Source organism: Saimiri boliviensis, chromosome 3 (assembly GCF_048565385.1).
Source record: "Saimiri boliviensis isolate mSaiBol1 chromosome 3, mSaiBol1.pri, whole genome shotgun sequence".
Lineage (NCBI taxonomy): Eukaryota > Metazoa > Chordata > Mammalia > Primates > Cebidae > Saimiri > Saimiri boliviensis.
The window spans coordinates 148,336,247-148,355,484 of NC_133451.1; the positions used below are offsets into that span (position 1 = coordinate 148,336,247).

The following is a 19,238-nucleotide window of genomic DNA, read 5'->3' on the forward strand; positions in this document are numbered from 1 at the left end:
AGTGCTGGGATTATAAGCATGAGCCACCATGCTTGGCCTTTATTATCTTTTTTTTTTTTTTAAGATGGGGTTTCACCATGTTGGCCAGGCTGGTCTCAAACTCCTTACCTCAGGTGATCCGCCCACCTTGGCCTCCCAAAGTGCTAGGATTACAGGCATGAGCCACCACACCCAGCCTATTATCTTTTTTTAAAGAGTATAGATTACATAGACCAAAAAAAGGATATCTTATTTTTACCTTATATTTATTGGTCATTTGTAATGGACAAAGGTTACCATTAATATAAATGACCAATATAAATGGTTACCATTAATATAAATGACCATTTATATTGTTCATTAGAAAAACGGACAAAGGTTACCATTAATATAAATGATCATTTATATTGTTCATTTATATTAATGGTAACCTTTGTCCATTTTTCTATTGAACTGTTTTTCTTATTGATTTAAAAGCTTTCTATATGTTAAGAATAAAAACTTCTGTGAAATTTTTTTGCAAATTCCTGAGTTTGATATGCCTTTTGATTTGATTTTACACGTGTTTAACATTTTTAAATGTTAGGCGTATGTAACAAGCTTTTCTTCTGTGAATTGCTGATTACTTTTCTACATAGACTTTCTTGCCCTACTTATATATTTTCCTACTTAGACATATCCTTAGATAACATATTTTATGCCTCTAGTTTCTTTTGTTTGCATTTAGCTTTTTGACCCATGTGAGATAAGGCCTTAACTAGAGTTTTACGGAATACCCAATTTTTCTAATACCGTCTCTTGGCCTTTAAAAAGAATATTATTATAGGCAATTGTACTGAAATAACCAGCTTGCAAAGACATAGCTCAGTGTTCACTGTGAACTTTGCTTTCTTCTCCCAGGTGAGCAAGAGCCAGCTGTAAGCAGCGATTCTGACATCTCCTTGATCATGGCAATGGAGGTTGGACTGTCTGATGTAGAACTTTCCACTGACCAGGACTGTGAAGAGGTGAAATCTTGAAATGACAAAACCAGAAGAAAGAGATAGTAGGACCCAAGGGGAAGGAAGGGAGGAGTGCTCCAAGACTTGGACCAGGCACACACAGACCTCCAGATCACCTTGGCAACTCCGGGGTGCTCCATTCAAGAATGCTGACGAAAAGCAATATCCAAAGTCTTGTCAATCAGGTTACAGTTTCTCCATCTGGACAGCAGTCTGTGGCCTTGGCAGCTGGGAAGTTGAAAGCTGATTTCTGCTCCCATGTCCATGTAGACATACACTTCAGAAGCTCCTAAAACAGAGACTGAAAGGATACCTTTAGGATTTCTTAGTTTCAGTTCTTTCTATGTCTTACCATTCTTGTTTTTGGCATGGTTTTTTGATTTCTTTGGCAATTTCTTTTTAAAGATTATTTGTAGTTTAGTTTCCATCTATTCCTTTGTTTTTCCTTTGATTCACTCCACTTTTATATAGATTTCTGTTTAGAGGCACCAGTTCCTGCTATGATCAGTTTGTATTCCATCTCTGAGATGTATGGTCTTGACCTCTCGGCATGAAGTGTGCATGGCTTTGAGAAGTGCCTCAGCATCCTGAAATGGACTAAGGCCCGCTTTCATTAAGAATCTAAGTTCTTCTAAGTGGGCCTTTAAAAATCCCAGCTGCCAGAGACCCCAACATTAAGCTCTAAATCTGCTGAGGTCACTGCTGGTTATTTTAAGCCACGTCACACTGGCTTCCACTGGCCGGGCTTGATTAAGGGCCCACATGACATGAGAAGGGCTCCAGGGAAGCTGTTCCATTCATCTGGGTCTTACAGTCTTTGGCTGAAATTCTGAACTCGGAAGTCCCCTCCAAGGCATCCAGTCTTTGGCAGTTGTAAGGCAGATTTTAAAACCAGATACTGCATATTCTTCCCATTGAAGGCAAAATGCCCATTGCATTGGTTTCCCCTGGGCTAGAACAGTTTTTTTCTTACTTCTGTCCATGGGTTCTGTAAAAGATGGAGGCTCTAGAGAAAAGCCAATCGTGTTTAAGTCCAGTGGCAAACACAGCCGGGGCTGCAGTAGCACCCAGCTTTTACCTTAATTTCAACATACTTCTGTGGAATCTCACCAGACCATGTGGAAGGATTTAGGTGAATCCCTAGCAGATTGCTTCCCAGGGATCCCTGAGTGTGTCCAAATACCAAGTGAGGAAGGAAGTGTGATTTGCTGTATCATTTGAACCAAAAAGTATGCAGCATGAGAATTTGCTAGATCAAGTTTATCCTGACTGAACTAGACAAAGTGAGAGGGAAAGGAAAAGAGGCATCAAGTACATACTGAAACCCAACAGTGTTTTTAAACTGTTTCTGTTTTTATTCATTTTTTGTAACTATGACAGAAATGTGCTATTTTTTCAGTGGGCAATTTTGTAATACATGGAGACTATCCAGATACAGAAATGACTAAAGTCCTCGATAGTGTCCCTGAACAATCAGACGGATCACCTTATCTCTAGCAGCTGGCAAAGATCAGGCCACAGCTTGGATTAACTAGGAAAGAAAGCTTTTCTCAATGAGTTGTTTTCACGTATTGATGGAGGCTTTTCCACCTCATTAGACTAATACTCATTCAAAAAGAGTTTGGTTCTGCTGTAAATCCTTGCAGCCTGCTGAAACATGGAGTGCAGGTCAAGGGAGAACACTAGCTGCTCTTTTTTCACCACCTTCACCAATTTCCTATTTGATGGTTTATAAGTAGACAGTAAGGCAAAGAAAATGATTATTACCTTCAGAAAGGTCACATCTCCCTAAGAGTCCAGCGCTTCCTGTAATGAAATCCACCCCCCATGAGTAGGAAAAGAGGCAGGGAGGAATGAAGAGAGCTCTGAATCAAGAATCCTTGATGAACCACATGCTTACTAAGCCCTGGCTTCTCCATATATAAAGTGAAGGGCTTAACAACATGACTCCCCACGCTCCTCTGGCTGTAGGACCACTGATGAGCCTTTCACAGGCAGAATCCATTCTTGCAGATAGCTATGACTTGTGGCAATCAGGCTTCATAGCTTAAGGAGGTAGAGTTACTTGACATGTAACATGTAATAATAGCCTTTGAGACTTGGCACAACTATGTTGTTGAGAATGAAAATCTAAATGATTGACGTTTTAAGTCTAATTAGGAGTTGGTTTGTTTTGCCTTGTTTAAAAATTGCTGTTAGTCACAGAGATTGTGATCTCTGGATACCTTCAAATCCTAGCTCTCACTTGACCTCAAAGGTGTTTATTTTTCACAATCAGCATAGACTTACTCCTCCTTCAGTCAGCTTTGCCCAAAACAAATTTTAGTATTACTGGCGTTAACGTTAGTCCAGTGGAATTAGAAGAATAATTCAACAGCAACAGAAATAAAACTTGTATTCCATTCCCAGAGAGAAAATGTGCTTTGAATTGTTAACTCCTCTGATTAACGAGTATTTTCTCTTCCTGCCAAGAACTAGGTGAATCAGGAATTAATTGCATATGCAAGCCCTGGCCACAGCTGCCCTTACAGGATGCCTCATAGACAATGAGGGGTCTGAAAGGTCAACCCAAGGCTTGTGGATCTGACCACAAGGAGGTCCTGCTGCAAACCCCTGAGCCTTTGCCATTCACGACTTACCAAAGGTTTGTTTCTGGAGGATTTTCTGTAGCTTTGATAGTTTAAGAAAAAAAATAAAAACTTAACCAGAAAGTTTCCCTTTCAAAAGAAAGGGCAACAGTCCTTCCTCATAGCCTTCTTTATCTCCCCAAAAGAAGAAACTCTGACGTGAAGACCCAGTAGTCTAAAGATGAGTATCAGAGGGTATATATACCCTCTAGAAGCAAATGCAAACTGTATGTATTTTAAGATATGCATTTTTCTATAGCAAGAGTCTAGATTAGCACTGTCCCGCAGAAACATAATGCAAGTCACAGACATGATTTTAAAATTTCTACTAGCTACATTTTAAAGTGTAAAAAGAAACAGGTAAAGATAATTTTAATTATGTACTTTAACCTAATATTGTTTTAACATGTCACTAACGTAAATTAATGACACGTTTTACCTGCTTTTTCTTTTACCTCTAAATCCATTGTGTCTTTTACACTCACAGCACCTTTCAGTTTGGATAGTGACATGTGGCTAGTGGCTGCCAATTGGACAGTGCAGGTCTAGAGTTCCTCCAGTATTCTCATGAGATCCCCTGGCCCTTACAGAAGAAAAGAAGGTTAAAACCTTAATTACCTCCAGGGAGAACTGGATACCACCCAAGTGGCCTAATGAGAGGCCCAGAGGTCCATTTATTTTGCAGTGAATAAAGATTCAGGCAACCCTTTTTAAAATTTCTGCTTGAGCTTTCTGACCATATCATTGATGTCCATGACCATCTGTTGTTACTTCTCTGACCAGTTGTTATTTAAAAGTCACACAAACCATGCTGATTTGGTGCTGAAACAAAATTATACCCCCTCACGTCTATGGCAAACCTTTAGACGGATATGTGGCACTTAGGAGCCAAAGAGAACTCCAGACTGAAATTACCCAACGTTACCTCAACCCCTTCTTCTTCTTCTTCATGGTTGACAGAGGTCCTTTCCCGGTGTCTCCTAGTCCCACAGCTGTAGTGAAAACTCATGAACTTGGGAGGAAAGAATGAGAAATTACATATTGACTCCAAATGCAAGACTTTATGTGGCCTTATTGAAAAAGAATCTTTAGGGGCCTGTGACCATCCAGCCTCTGCTTGGTGTGTTATGTCCACCTCCAACAGCCAGCATTTTACTCCAAGCCAGCATCCACCTGCCACCCCAACACTATGGGGAAGAAAAGGAGCATTTACATTCTCTCAAAATCATGTAGGGTTACCTTTAGGAATTGCTATGTCCTGTGTGGCTAGTCCCTTCGGAAGAGCTGAGCCCTGACTATGAATACAGCTTTTGAACATTGACGTAATCTCTAGGGTTTGATATTCCCTGGAATGTCACCTCTGGTCATCTACGCAGGGAGAAGTACACTCTGGAGAAGGTACAAAATTAAAAGTGGCAAAGGTACTACCCATTTTTGACATCACATGGTAATGATTAGAATCATGGAGGCAAAGCTCTGTCCAAAAACATTCATTTGTTTTGTTTTGTTTTCTTGTTTTTAACATTTCCTTCATCCTGGTGAAATATCCTGGAAATTCATAGATCTGGGTTTGATCATTTCAAAAATCACCATGCCCAGTGGCTATTTCAGTTACTGCCATTTCAGTTACTGCCCTGACATCCTTGAGGCTACGTACTCTCAAAATAAAAACTGATGCCAGTGATCTAACTTAGGGTTCTTTCTTATTTATGAGTTTTGTTTAGATGGATATTTTTGCAGAGCATAAAAAATTAAATGACCTTTAATTATCCATTGAATGTATCACCCTGACTTTAAAGAAAAATCCTTGAATCAAAACTTTTTTAAAAAATCTGGCATGTGGAGTCACTCCCTCTGTGAAGCCAGGGCAGTCTTTTCTGGTACTAAGGCCGCTGAGGCAATTTCTAGTAGCACCTTTATATATTCTCTCACTTAGAGTTCTTTTCCTTTTCTGTCTGTATCCATTTTTCTCTGACTGCCTATACCTTTCTTTACATACACATACATAAATTATTTCCCCCTCTTCTCTCTCCTCCTTTTTTTTTCTAATATGTTTTCTCTCTTGCAAGAAATTCCAAAATAACCTTCAGGACAAAAAAACTGGAGGTTCTTTACCCACAGAGTTCTTCTCATTATCATGATTACCATTGTACTATTGTTGGTGTTTTTCTTCTTTTTATTGTGTGGCAGTATCTATAGCCACTTCTGATGAGACAAACCAGCTCACCATAAACCAATGTCCTCCCTTCATGGAGTCAGTTTCATTTTCACTTCTTATAACACCACTTGTATCTCAACCCATCTTACAACTATTTCCATTTTTTTCAGCCTTCCTTGCCATACATGTTTTCTAGGCAAATAATGGCAAAGCAACAATTCCAGAATGCTGTCTATTTCTGCTTTCTCCCGTTCTCAGCACTTGTGACCTTCCTCAAAGTTAGGATTTCTTGGAAAAACGTGTATACTGCATCTGATGGGACGCCCATGCTTCCTAACATCTTAGCTTGCTCATCGTAAGTGATCTGAGGGCCACTATCCTGAACACTGACAAAGAGACACAGAGAGACTACCTTCCTAAGGTGGGGATGCATGGTTCTTCATGCAGTGCTCTTGGCCACCGAGATCCTGCATCCATGCCATTGCATAGATGAGTACATTTGAGGTCGGCAGTTACAGTGGGATGGGAGTGTCACTCTGTTTAGGGAGCTGGTGAAAGCAGGGCTGTGCCTAACAAAATGTGCATGCTGTCCCCAAATAAATGCTCATCCCTAGGTTTAGAGCTGACCTGGGGTTTGCGGGGGAGGGTCATGTTTTTAAGGAATTAAATACTCATAAGTTAAAATACTCATGATTGCAAAGAAGGTCGGGATTGCCTAAAGAACATAGACTAATTCTAAGACACTAATATGAGTGTCTCATCATCTCTTAGCTCTTCCTCTCCCCTCCTTTTGTCCTCACTCAACCCCAGACCCCGTGTAATAGCAACATTAATTTTTAAAGACCCACAGATCAATAGCCACATTCTTCCACTCTGCACCTTTTATTGACACTAAATTATCATCCTAGAACTAATAAAGCAAGTCCAGATGCTAGACGTGGCTGGCCCCTTAATATCGAGCCATTTGATTGCAATCCCGTTTGTTCTACAAGAACCCGCTGAGGTCAGTCACATCTCTCTTTACTGCCTTGAGTGCTTCATAAGTGGCTTTTTCAGGAATTTCAGTGATCAAAGGTCTTCTAATCCTGTGCTACTACTGACGTTTACACTTATACAGAGCCATTTGCTCTATGGCCACCTGATAAATATTTGCTGATGATAATGATAAGACAAAAATACACACATCTCTTAAGAGGTCTGCAATGTCTAAATACAGTGAGGGAGAAAAATCTTTAGAAAATTTTGCTTAATCTGAATTACTGGAAGTCATTGCTTGGCAGAATATCTGTGGTCTCTTAGTGAAGTGACAGTTTTGGAGAAGCAGGGAAAATGTGGGGACCATGTGTGCTGTATAAACCAAAGACTGATCACCGTCCAAATGAACACATGTTTCTTCCATTGACTAGTTGAATTTTCTCCTAATGTTCTCATAAATGAAGGTGAAGGTGGGTGGCATGGTTGAATGAAACCATTAAACCTTATGGGGCTTTCTCTTGCAGACTGTTGATTGACCTTACTAAATCCTGAAATCTAAAAATTGAATTGTGGCCTTCGTACCACACCATCTTTAAAGTCTAGTGTTTAGTCCCTTTTCCTTCAGAACTTTCCAACAAATCTAGCGCTTTACTGAACTCAGAATATTGTTCTCTTTGAGAATGTGAAGATTTTAAATAGCCAAAGAATTTTCATGTATAAGAGCTAGCTAAATATAGTATATCCTGCTCTTTTGAAGAAGATACCAAACTGTTGCCTGTACTAATGGGTATAATAGAGCAGCTGAAGAACTAACACATACATGGACTTTTCCTTATGAATTTGTGTTGGCGTCGATGGTACTTACTGTTCAGTAGGACGTTATTGCGAGGGGCAGAGTGCCCTCTGCTGGAATAATCGCAATTATTCTTTCAGCAAGTTACTTTGACTTGGGTCACGAATTCAACAACCAGTTATTTGCCTTTCATCATACAATTTCTTTGGTAGTTGAGAATTTGGTCTATGTTTATCAAATGAGGAAACAATGTCACGAACTCTAAAAAGTTGAAGGAGACCCCACAGATCGTCTCAGTGTCGACAGCCCTCCTGCAAAATGCTGGAGGATAATGTTGCTCTGTTTGCAAAGAAGATGCCTCTGGCAAGAATGTTTGTGCAGTTATAAGCAAGAAGCTGCTTGTTTTGTAACTTATCTCAACTTTATTCTTGTGAAATTTCAAAGGAAGATCAATAAAAGGACTTCTTTCATATGAATGTAAATGGTGTGAAATACTGATGTGTTTTGTATATGTACATAATATATTTACTTCCTGCTTTAATATTAGTAATCTGAGATGATTCTACCATTTTATAATTAGAAAGAGATGTAGGGGTGGGCGTGGGGAGGGACTGTTATTTTTATAGACAGGTATCCCTTACATTTAGAAAATGAAGTAATTTTGTATTTGTGAAAAGTTACATTCCATCCATTTTCTGGAAACAAAAAATGAGTATTGTTTTTTAAAATGTTCATGAGCTGGGAGGATGATTATTCTGGTTTTAGGGGAACCTCTCAAGCAGTACATATGTGACACCCAGTTTTGTAGACTGCAGACCATAACCAGCAATTGCCAGTTGTAAAAATGTGAAAAAGAAACAACTTATTTTAACTATTTTGTACAGCACATCATTTCCCACTAGAAAAAAAATCTGCAAATAATGAATCTGTAATTATAAATAATCAGACATGACATCATAAATCCATCTTTAAATCAATCTTCCTCCCTACCAGCAAGAGGAAATTCCAATGGCTCTTTTTTCTATCCTAACACAAATTACTTTTATTATAAACAAATGCTTCCAACAAAATGCTTCTGTTGTAAAATGATTGATGTCGAAGTAAAGTCTATTAGCTTCCCCACAAGGTCTTTCTGGCTAGTCTGCAGGTCGCAGACGATCATCCCATCTTGGCGTTGCCTGTCCTCTCCATATTCAGACTGTGTGTCTGAGCTTCCTTAATTCATATGCCATCTGACCCAAAATCACAAAAACTCACTCCTGATGACATTTGCATGGGAAGTCTTTAATTTGGGCTTTAGTTAGTTCTTAATTGCCGAAATAAGTACTAGTGGATTATGTAGCCGTTTTACCCAAACCTCATCTACTGTACAAAGTTGTGTGCATATATAGATGATTAGTTAAGGCAGTATAGTTGTTTAATTTTTTCTGTATAAATTTATTTCCTTCTTCCCCATGTCAGGCACCTTCCCTGCTCCTTTCAAAGCACTTTATATCTCTCTTGAAATACAAAGAAGTTGAAAAAAAAAAAAAAAAAAAAAGCTGTCTTTAAAGGAATTTGTCTTCTATTAGGAGACACAGACTTTTATTTAGCTTTTATTATATTCTCTATGTACTTGGAGAGCATAATCAGTTTGTCTCATAATGGGCTAGTGATGAAATAAGGATGATAGTTGGAAACATTCAATCATTACAACATGGCTATTTTTGTTATATAGGAGACTATTATGTAAATAAGTGCAATCGTGTTCTTACATACTGGCTAAAATATATATATTGCAACTATAAAGGTTTTAAAATGAGGATTGTGAATTCCAGGAAATTTCATGGCAAAATTTCATTTGGTTTTGTTTTTTTAATAAAATGGAAGCAGATGCTTGTGTTTGTGTCATCTGTATCCCCTGACTTTGTTGCGCACCCCCGAGTTGCAGAGGTGGCACTATGGATTTCAAAACATCAGTATTTACTGTTAAATCATGATTGTGTCCAAAGACCAAGGATAATAATAGCTTCCTTATTTTTCTCAGATAAGTCAAGTGCCATGCACCAACCTTGTCTTAGCTCTGTGGTTCCAAGGAAATTGATTGAGAGATTTTGAGCCATTCTGAAGAACAGCTGTGAAATGAGCCTGAGGTACTGCTTGGCAGGAACTGAGCACTATGCTTGTGGACTATCTCAGGCAGGTTTATATTAGGCAGTTATACCAGGGGGCCGCCAGATGGGCTGGGACAGAGAGACTTCTTTTTTATATTTACTAGTATATTTCTAAAGGATTTTAAATAGCAATTCCTTGGGATTACCAAGGGAACACGAAGAAAATTTCAAAGATGGAGCCTTCTGGCCTGGGAGGGTGGAAAAGGAAGGCGGTAAAGAAGGGGTCTCTAGTCATTGGCCTCACGTCCTAGAACCTAACAGGCTTTTGAGTGAGGCCTAGACCCCTATGACTGGCCCAGCTGGGACTCCTGACACATCCTCTTTTTTGTTCATTTTAATGTATTTTTTATTATACTTTTAGTTCTAGGGTACATGTGCAGAACGTACAGGTTTGTTGCATAGGTATACACGTGCCATCCATCACCTGGTCATCTACATTAGGTATTTCTCCTAATGCTATCCCTCCCCAATCCCCCCACCCTCCTGCTATCCCTTCCCTAGCCCCCACCCCACAACAGGCCCCAGTGTGTGATATTCCCCTCCCTGCTGGCACATCTTTCTGAGGAGCAGGCAGGATTGGACACAACCAGGCAGGAGCTATGGATTTCACATAATTTGCTGCCAAAAAAGAAAATGCAAATGGTATTGAGTGCCACGGCCTCCTGGAGCTGCTGTAGATCAGGAAGCCATTAGTGTCCTGGGGGCTTTGCTCAAGCTCAGTCTATTTTTAATTTGTAGGCAGGAAGATATTCTAAGGGGATTGTTAGGAACATTCATGACTATGCCACATTAGAAGGTACTTTAGACTTCGTTTATGCTTCCATTATTGCAATGTTTATCTGCCCAGACGCTGTGGGTTCAAAGCTATTACCTAGGACCTGGAAACTAGCCCTCCTGACTTCAACTTTCATCATCTTTCCACTAGACCCCTGGTCTAGGGGTCCCCAAATGAGGAAATGTGTTTTTTGGGATGGAATATGCTAGAATTTACAGCAGACTCCCAAGTTCATTTAAGTTGGGGTAAAGCTTCATACAACTGATATTAGCTGTTAAAAACTTTTTATCTTTTTATTTGTTGGTTTGTTTGGTAGAGAAGACAGGGTCTTGTTTTGTTGTCCAGGCTAGTCTTTAATTCCTAGCCTCCAGTGATCCTCTCACCTTGGCCTTCCAAAGTGCTGGGATTACAGGCATGAGCCACTGTGCCTGCCCACTATTAAAAACTTTTGAGAAGGCTTCAATAAAGTCGCTAATTTAACTCCATAATTCAGCTTTTCCTGAAGCTGATTGACAATAAACCCTTTTTTTCAAGGATTTTGTTTTTCCACACTGCACTGAAGGTGGCCACTGTGTGGCACATGTTGGTGTTCAGACTTTTTAAAAAAGCTACTAGACATCATTTCCTGTCAATCTTGCATATTCCACAGACCCTTGCCTCTCTTGTCCCTGCTCCTAGTTGACGGGGCAAAGGTTAGGTAATGTAGAGTGGGCACTGTTAGCCAGGGGCCTGCTTCAGCTGGGGTGAGTGTGACCTGGGGAGAGGTCACTGGGCATTTCCCAGAGTCACACGAATGCCGGGGAGCACTGGGCATCCGCCTGGCGTACTATCATGCTGTGCCTGAATGCAGAGGCCTGTCCCACCTAGAAACTCCATTTTGTGGGCTTTTGTTTTGAGACATCATTTAGAGTATTCATACCTTTGAGATTGGAAAGTTTACAACCCCAGATTTTGACAAAGTTAAGTAGCTAAAAACGAAAACTCCTCAGAGCTTTGTCATGGGCCAGCTGGGTCAGCTGTGCCACTCAACTCTTATTCTGTGAATACCTATGTTTGGAGGACTATAAGCTAAACCAACATTCAAAAGACACAGAAATGTATTCGGTTCTTGTTTTTTGGTATGATTGTTGTTATTGGGTTTTGTTTTGTTTTCTGTTGTTGTTCTTTTTTTCAGATGGAGTCTCACTCTGTCACCCAGGCTGGAGTACAGTGGCACAACATCAGCTCACTGCAACCTCCGCCTCCTGGATTCAAGCAATTCTCCTGACTCAGCCTCCTGAGGAACTGGCATTACAGGCGCCCACCACCACGACTGGCTAATTTTTGTATTTTTAGTAGAGAGGGAGCTTTACCATATTGGCCAGGCTGGTCTTGAATTCCTAACCTGTAGTAATCTGCCCACCTCTGCCTCCCAAAGTGCTGGGATTACAGGCGGGAGCCGCCACGCCCAGGCTAGTTTTTGTTGTTGTTGTTGTTGTTGTTGTTTGTTGTTGTTGTTTTAAGTCTAGTAATTCTTTAGAAGCCAATGTTAGTAGTGCTACTCATCTCCTTGCCTTAGTTGAATAATGCATTGCACCAAATTGGGAACAAAGGGTAGGGGGGAGAATATGAGTTATTTTTGCTATGTGGCAATTAGTATCCATAGAAGAGTGAATGTCGATCAAGAAAATCAAGTGACTGCCGGGCGTGGTGGCTCAAGCCTGTAATCCCAGCACTTTGGGAGGCCGAGGCGGCTGGATTATGAGGTCAAGAGATGAGACCATCCTGGCCAACATGGGGAAACCCCGTCTCTACTAAAATACAAAAAATTAGCTGGGCGTGGTGGCGTGTGCCTGTAGTCTCAGCTACTCAGGAGGCTGAGACAGGAGAATTGCTTGAACCTGGGAGGTGGAGGTTGCAGTGAGCCAAGATCTTGCCACTGCACTCCAGCCTGGAGCCTGGCAACCGGGTGAGATTCTGTCTCAGAAAACAAACAACAACAGTAAAAAAAAAAAAAAAAAAAAAAAAAAACAGAAAGAAAGAAAGAAAACCAGGTGACTGAGAGAGATCTCCTCTTTATGAGACATTTTACAACACTAGTTCCACCATTCTTAATGATCCAACTACAGAAGCAATTTGACCTCTTATTTCATCACACTTACAGGTAGAGAGCCTCCTTCAAGTCTCACTATAAATCTTTGTTCTTGGCTATGAGAAGAATTGGGGACAAGGACCTTTCCACTGTGCCACTGAAGAAGCCATGGGGGGCCTCTGTTCACTGTGATTGCATCTCCCCTCATTGACTTTCAGTCACAGCATCCTAGCCAAAGAAGGTGCCATCTCCAAACAGTGGTAACCTCTATCTGTTGGCACACAAGGAGGTACAAATGAAACACCCCAATCCCTTTGTTCCTTCCTGTTGTGGAAGACATTCCCCACCCTTTCCCAAAGGGAGCATGCCTGATTAGTCATAACCCCTAACGTAATCACTCCCTTTGTGCCTCCCTCTAACATTCCCACCTTCTTTGTTCTCAAGGACACTTACTAAACAGGCAAGGGGGAAAGCAGAGCCAGGCTTTATTGGCGGGCAGCTGCACTTGGTTGCTATGAGAGCTGTATACACAACACAGCTGTCATTGATATTATAGATCTAATGGGAGCCAAGGGTCTCAAATCTCTAAGGAGAAAAACATACTTCAGAGCTTTGGCAATGGTATCCATGTCTATAAATAAGTGTGAGAGCAGAGAAGTGAATTAGAAAATGTAAGAACACAATAGAGTTAGACCTGAGAACAAAATTACACCACTCTGGACCTGAACCTGATGTTTTTTTATACCAGCAAAACTCCCCGTTAAGTCGAATTTCTGGAGATCTTTACCTGAGATTGAGGTGTAATGTCTGGACCTAAACACACACAGGACCTGACTCACAGAGCTTCCTTTATGATAGGGAAAGTTAAAGATAGTCCATTTGCCTCCCATCATACACTCCCTCTTTTTTATCCCGTTTGTTTGAAACAAGAAGGAGGAGGAGACAGGGATGACATTAATGAGGGACAGACTCAGGGCTAAAACTTGGGTTTTCATGACTCCATTGCCAGATTTCTTTGGGCAGCACCATGCTGCTTCCATAAATGGGTAAGCACCTCCTGACCACTCAAAAATATCAGGAATGGAAAGCAAGAAAAACTGCTGGGCATGGCAGCTTGTATCTGTAATCCCAACGCTTTGGGAGGCCAAGGCAGGAAGATTGCTGAGGCTAGGAGTTTGAGAACAGCCTGGGCAACAAAGTGAGAGCCTTGTCTTTAGACAAAAATTTAAAAATTATTCAGGCATGGTGGCATGTGCCTGTCATCCCATCTACTCAGGAGGCTGAGGCTAGAGGATGACTTGAGCCAAGCCACAGATGTCAAAGCTGCAGTGAGCTATGATCACACCACTGCACCTTGGGTAACAAAGCAAGACCCTGTCTCTATAAATAAAAAAAGAAGAAGAAACAAAACTGAGATTATGTATAGGAGGATTATTTATAATCAGGAAACACTCCATGAACAGAAAAAATTCTAGTTGGGAAGTAGAATAGGATGATGCAACCATCATAAATGATCAGGGGCACCTGAAAACACACACACAAACACACACACGCACGCACACACACACACACACACATACACACTACCCACAAGGTGAGTCCCCACTGAATGCTATGCAAGGAAGCTCATTATTTTAAGATCCCAATGTGTTTTATTTTCTAGATTCACCCCTTAAAAATGTAAATAGTCACAGAAATACTGGGTAGAAGAGGGTGTTTCTCTGGCAAAGGCACCATTCTCAAGCCTGAATACCTGGGCCCCTAAATAAGGACAAACATTCATGTTTTTGCACCAAAACATTGCCTTCTGGCCCACTGAGTCCCCTATACTGTACCCATATAAATCCTAAATCCAAAGCCAGGAAAAAGGAGAAGGAACATCAGGAGAAGTTTGGCTGGGGATGGTCAGAGAATCAGCAGCTAGACAAACTGTAGGGGAAGTTCACCTTCCCACTCCATCTCCTGTTCAGCTCCCCATCCATAACACTGAGAGCCACCTCCACCACTGAATAAAACCTTCACATTCATCCTTCAAGTTTGTGTGTGACCCAATTTTTCAGGATGGCTGGATGAGAGCTCAGGATACAGAATGCTGTCATGCTGGCCCCCTGCCCTTGTAAAAAGGCAGAGGGCCTACTGAGCTGGTTAACCCTTAAGCCATCCACAGACGGCAAGACTAAAAGAGCACACTGTAACATGCACCCACTTGAGCTTTGGGAGTCACAGACACCCACCCCTAGATGCTGCCATGGGGCCATAGCCCCAAAGCAGTCACTCTGGTTCCTGGACCTGCCAGTCTGCATGATCCTCCTCCCATAAGGGGTTTGAACTTGCCACACAGAGAGCCACACGCCTGTCACACATCTTGAGAGGGGGTGCAAGGGAACTCTCCCATTTCAGTTACATCATACTCCCCAACACTGACTCACAGGCCAGTGTATAAGAAGGCCTTCCCTTCTTATAGCCCCTGCTATGGCACTGAGTCTTGCTCAACCATGAAGAGGGAGGATTCTTTTTCATATATTATGAGGTACTCAATGTCCAGAGAAAGCTTCCAACTAGAGAACTCCTAAAAACAATGGATAAAATATTAAAACCTCTTTTAAGATGAAGAGCTAAGCTGGTGGGAATGTAAGAGAAATCCTTGGACACCAGAAAGCGTAAGAAATTACTTTAGTCGATTCAGAGGGGAACAGGACCATCAGAAATAGTTTGCCCTGGGTGCATATGTTTCTCTCAGGATCTAGGGGGCCACAATTTTTTTCTGCAAAGCTACAATTTTAAAGATAATATTTTGGGCTTTGTGGGCCACATATGATTTGCACTTACTTCGTTGTTGTTGTTTCTTAGCAACGGTTTAAAAATGTTAAAGCCACTCTTAGCTGAAAGGCCACACAAAAACAGGACACAGGAAGAGTTTGTGCTGCTCCTACAGAAGCCACTCAGAGACAAAGCTCAGGGTCGGAATCAGAGACCCCAGCATAAAGCCAGCACCCAAAAAAGCTGACACCCTTAGCGGGTAAACTAGAAAAAACATATGCCTACCAGAAGGAATTAGTATAAGTGTTTGCCAGTGTTGGCCTTGGTTCTAGTTAAAAAGAGAAAAAGATAAAGACTCCTCCAACACCCTGAGATGCCTTAACCACAGACAAGCCTTCTCATGGGTTATGTATCAGAATCCAAGTACCTGTATGACCTAAAAACTGAAAGTACAAATTTAAAGTTACTGCAAACTGATAGTCACACAGTGCTTGGTAGAATTGAATGCATATATGCTCACTGGAGGAATACTCTTTAAACCAGGTCTGAAAGGAAGTCTCACAAACCAAGTTTGAAGGAATATAAACTCACCATCAAAAACTGAAACAAGTCACAATGAGGAAGAGGGTGCAGAAAGATGGGTGATATGAGAAAAAAAAATGGTACAAGATATAAAATAAGTGTTCTAGGGAACCTTACAGGTGATTCGAATGCACCTTGAAGGCGTTACTGCTTTTAGAGACAGGGATGGGGTCTCACTCTTTCTCCCGGTGGAGTGTAGTGGCATGATTATAGATCACTGCAGCCTCAAACGCTTGGGCTCAGGAGCTCCTCCTGCCGTAGCTTCCTGAGTAGCTGGGACTACAGACCCATGCCACCATGCCCAGCTAAGTTTTAATTTAATTGAATTGAATTTTTAGAAACGGGATCTCACTATGCAGGCTGGTCTCAAACTCCTGGCCTCAAGCAATGCTCCCGCCTCGGCCTCCCAAAGTGCTGGGTTTACACGTATGAGCCACCATGCCTGGCCTAACCCTAAAGTTTGAAAAGCACCATTCCAGTCACTTCAGATCTCAATAGCACAAGCACAAAAATCAAAGAGGAAAGCAGAGACGGGTGAAATTGTTTATTTGGTTGGGCTACTTTGATCTTAGGGTAACGAATTTGGAGGAGACTAAATTTCACTTATAAAATGTTTGATGGCTTGAGATTAGAGAAAAAATAATCAAGCTTGTCCTTACACTCCGCCCACAGGGTGCCCTAGGAACCAACCCTGGCCTCTGTCTCCTACTCACCTCTCTCTGGATACTGTCCACCTGACTCACATGGCTGCAGCCACACTGTATCTGCGGGTTTAACCATGTATCCTTGGGACCTAGAAAGAGCTCAGGGAATGTCGTTAAACTAGTAACTGAATGAATGCTGAAGGTTCAGCCTTTTAGCCCAGAACACCAAGTCCAGGCTGGCATAGTAGAAAGAATTGCCTGCTGAGGACTTGCTGCTACTGACTATGGAGAATAAATTCAACAGTGGCACTAAAATAAACACAGAGTGCTTATGATCATTCCTGTCATATTAATGTTAGTAATAATCGTGAACAATTGCGTGCTTACTATGCACCAGGCACTAGGCAAGTGTTTTGCATGCATCGTGTCATTTGGCCCTTACCATAACCCTGTGAGGAAAGTACTGTCAGTACCCCCATTTTATAAATTCTGATCATAAAGCTTAGAAAGTAGCTTGCCCAAATCACACAGCCAGTAAATAGCAAAACTGCTCATTAACCCATTTTCTGTGTCCTAAAAGCTGTTTCTCACCACCATAATATATTATCCTCCCTCATCTGAAGAAAAACAAAAAGGTGACAGGTTTCTCTCTTTATCTCTGTAAAATAAAATAAATGATAAGTTTTTTTTTTTTTTTTTTTTAAAAAGTCTGATGTGGTGGTTCATGCCTGTAATCTCAGCACTTTGGGAGCCCAAGACAAGAGGATTGCTTGCAGCCTGGTGTTTCAGACCAGCCTAAGCAACATAGAGTGATGCTGTGTCTACAAAAAAAAAAAAAAAAATGAAATGAAACAAAGTAAAATAAAATAAATTCACTGGTTTGGTGGCATGTACACCACGCACAGTCCCAGCTACTCAGGAGGATCACTTGAGCCCAAGAGTTTGATGATACAGGGAGCCATGATCACAACACTGCACTCCAGCCTGAGCTACGGAGCAAGACTCCAGAAAACAATCTCAACAACAACAACAACAACAAAGTACCCCTGCAGTAGAGAAATGTAATAAACGCAATCTCAGCCAGGTTGTCAAAGTTAATGTCAACAATGATACACACGTAATTATGTAGACTTGATATGATGTGATGAGAATGTTATTGGGGTTTTCCTCCCAAAATTCCATAACATAATCCTGGTAGAATGATAAAAACATCAGACAACTACACACTGAGAAACATTCTGTAAAATGCATGACTAGTAGTCCTCAAAAACTGCTAAAGCCATGAAAAACAAGTCAAGTCACAGAAAGTGTCAGAGACCAGAGGACTCCAATGAGACAAGGTGACTACATGGAATGTGGTATCCTGGGTGGAATCCTGGAACAGAAAAAGGACATTAGGGGAAAAGTTACAATGAGAGTGAAATTTGAGTAAACCCTGGAGTTTAATTGATGGTCATGTAATATTGGGGCACAGGGGTTCAGGGTGCCCTCAGCTCCCCTGAGAGGATGTTTCTCCAGGTTCTTGGTCTCCTGCCCTCTCAAGAATGAGAGAGGAAACCACAGCCCAGTGCACAGCAGATGCCAGACTCAAAAGTGTTTGAAGAAAGTGATTTATAGAGAGAAAAAAAGGAGGCGAGAGAAACAGCTAACTCTCACACTGAATGAGAGAAAGAAAAGCTGCTCTCACACTGAGTGAGAACAGTTCCCAGAGGGGGAAAACCAGAGAAGGAAAGCTCCTCTCGCACTGAGAGAATCCAGAAAGATGGAATCCAGAAGAGGAAAGCAGCTTCCACACTGAGTGGAAGGGATTAGAGAGAGATGGAGTTTCGGAGGGGAAGGCAGGCTGCCACGAGAATGTGGAAGGGGACCCCAGAGGGGAAATCCAGGATAGAGAAAAACAGCTTCTGTGAGAGTGTTCGTGGAAGGGGACCCAAACATGGAGTCCAGAAGGGGTGTGGAAGAAAGGGACTTTTAACCTGGGAGGAGCCCCCACCTTGTCTAAGACCCCTGGCCAATGAAAGGAGTTCCTTAGAACTTAGAAAGGAGTGATTGACTCTTAGTTTCTTCCCAAGCCTGTGAAATTTAAACATAAACCTTTAAATCTCCCAGATGGAGAGAGATGGGAGGGGGTCATGGCGCTAGAAAGTTCTTGCCCTTAAAACTACCCCCATCTTAGCCGGGCGCGGTGGCTCAAGCCTGTAATCCCAGCACTTTGGGAGGTTGAGGCGGGTGGATCACGAGGTCAAGAGATCGAGACCATCTTGGTCAACAAGGTGAAACCCCGTCTCTACTAAAAATACAAAAAATTAGCTGGGCATGGTGGCCCGTGCCGGTAATCCCAGCTACTCAGGAGGCTGAGGCAGGAGAATTGCCTGAACCCAGGAGGCGGAGGTTGCGGTGAGCTGAGATCGCGCCATTGCACTCCAGCCTGGGTAACAAGAGCGAAACTCCGTCTCAAAAAAAAACAAAAAACAAAAAACAAAAAACAAAAAACAAACAAACAAAAAAAAACAAACTACCCCCATCTTGTGGACCAGGAAAGAGAACGCATTCCCTCAGTAATGTACCAATGTTGATTCCTTAGTTATGACAAATGTACCATGGTAATGTCAGGTGCTAGCAATAGGAAAAAGTGAGGGATGGAAATATAGGAACTCTCTGTACTGTCTTTGTAAGTTTTCTGTAAATTTAGAATCATTTTAACAGGAATTTTTTCTTAA

General features: G+C 41.6%; 1 protein-coding gene across 2 annotated transcripts in view; it reads left to right on the top strand.

Moving 5' to 3' along the window:
* Positions 1–9,406, top strand: part of RNF150 (ring finger protein 150) — a 276,189-nt gene extending 266,783 nt beyond the window's left edge. Inside the window, exon 7 of one of the 2 annotated variants that reach the window (XM_003928023.3) lies at positions 880–9,406. In XM_003928023.3, the coding sequence (XP_003928072.1) occupies positions 880–998 (119 nt within the window). In that variant the 3' untranslated portion in view covers positions 999–9,406. The remainder of the gene's footprint in view (positions 1–879) is intronic. The other variant, XM_074396885.1, reaches the window with a different exon arrangement.
* The last annotated feature ends 9,832 nt before the right edge of the window (positions 9,407–19,238 follow it).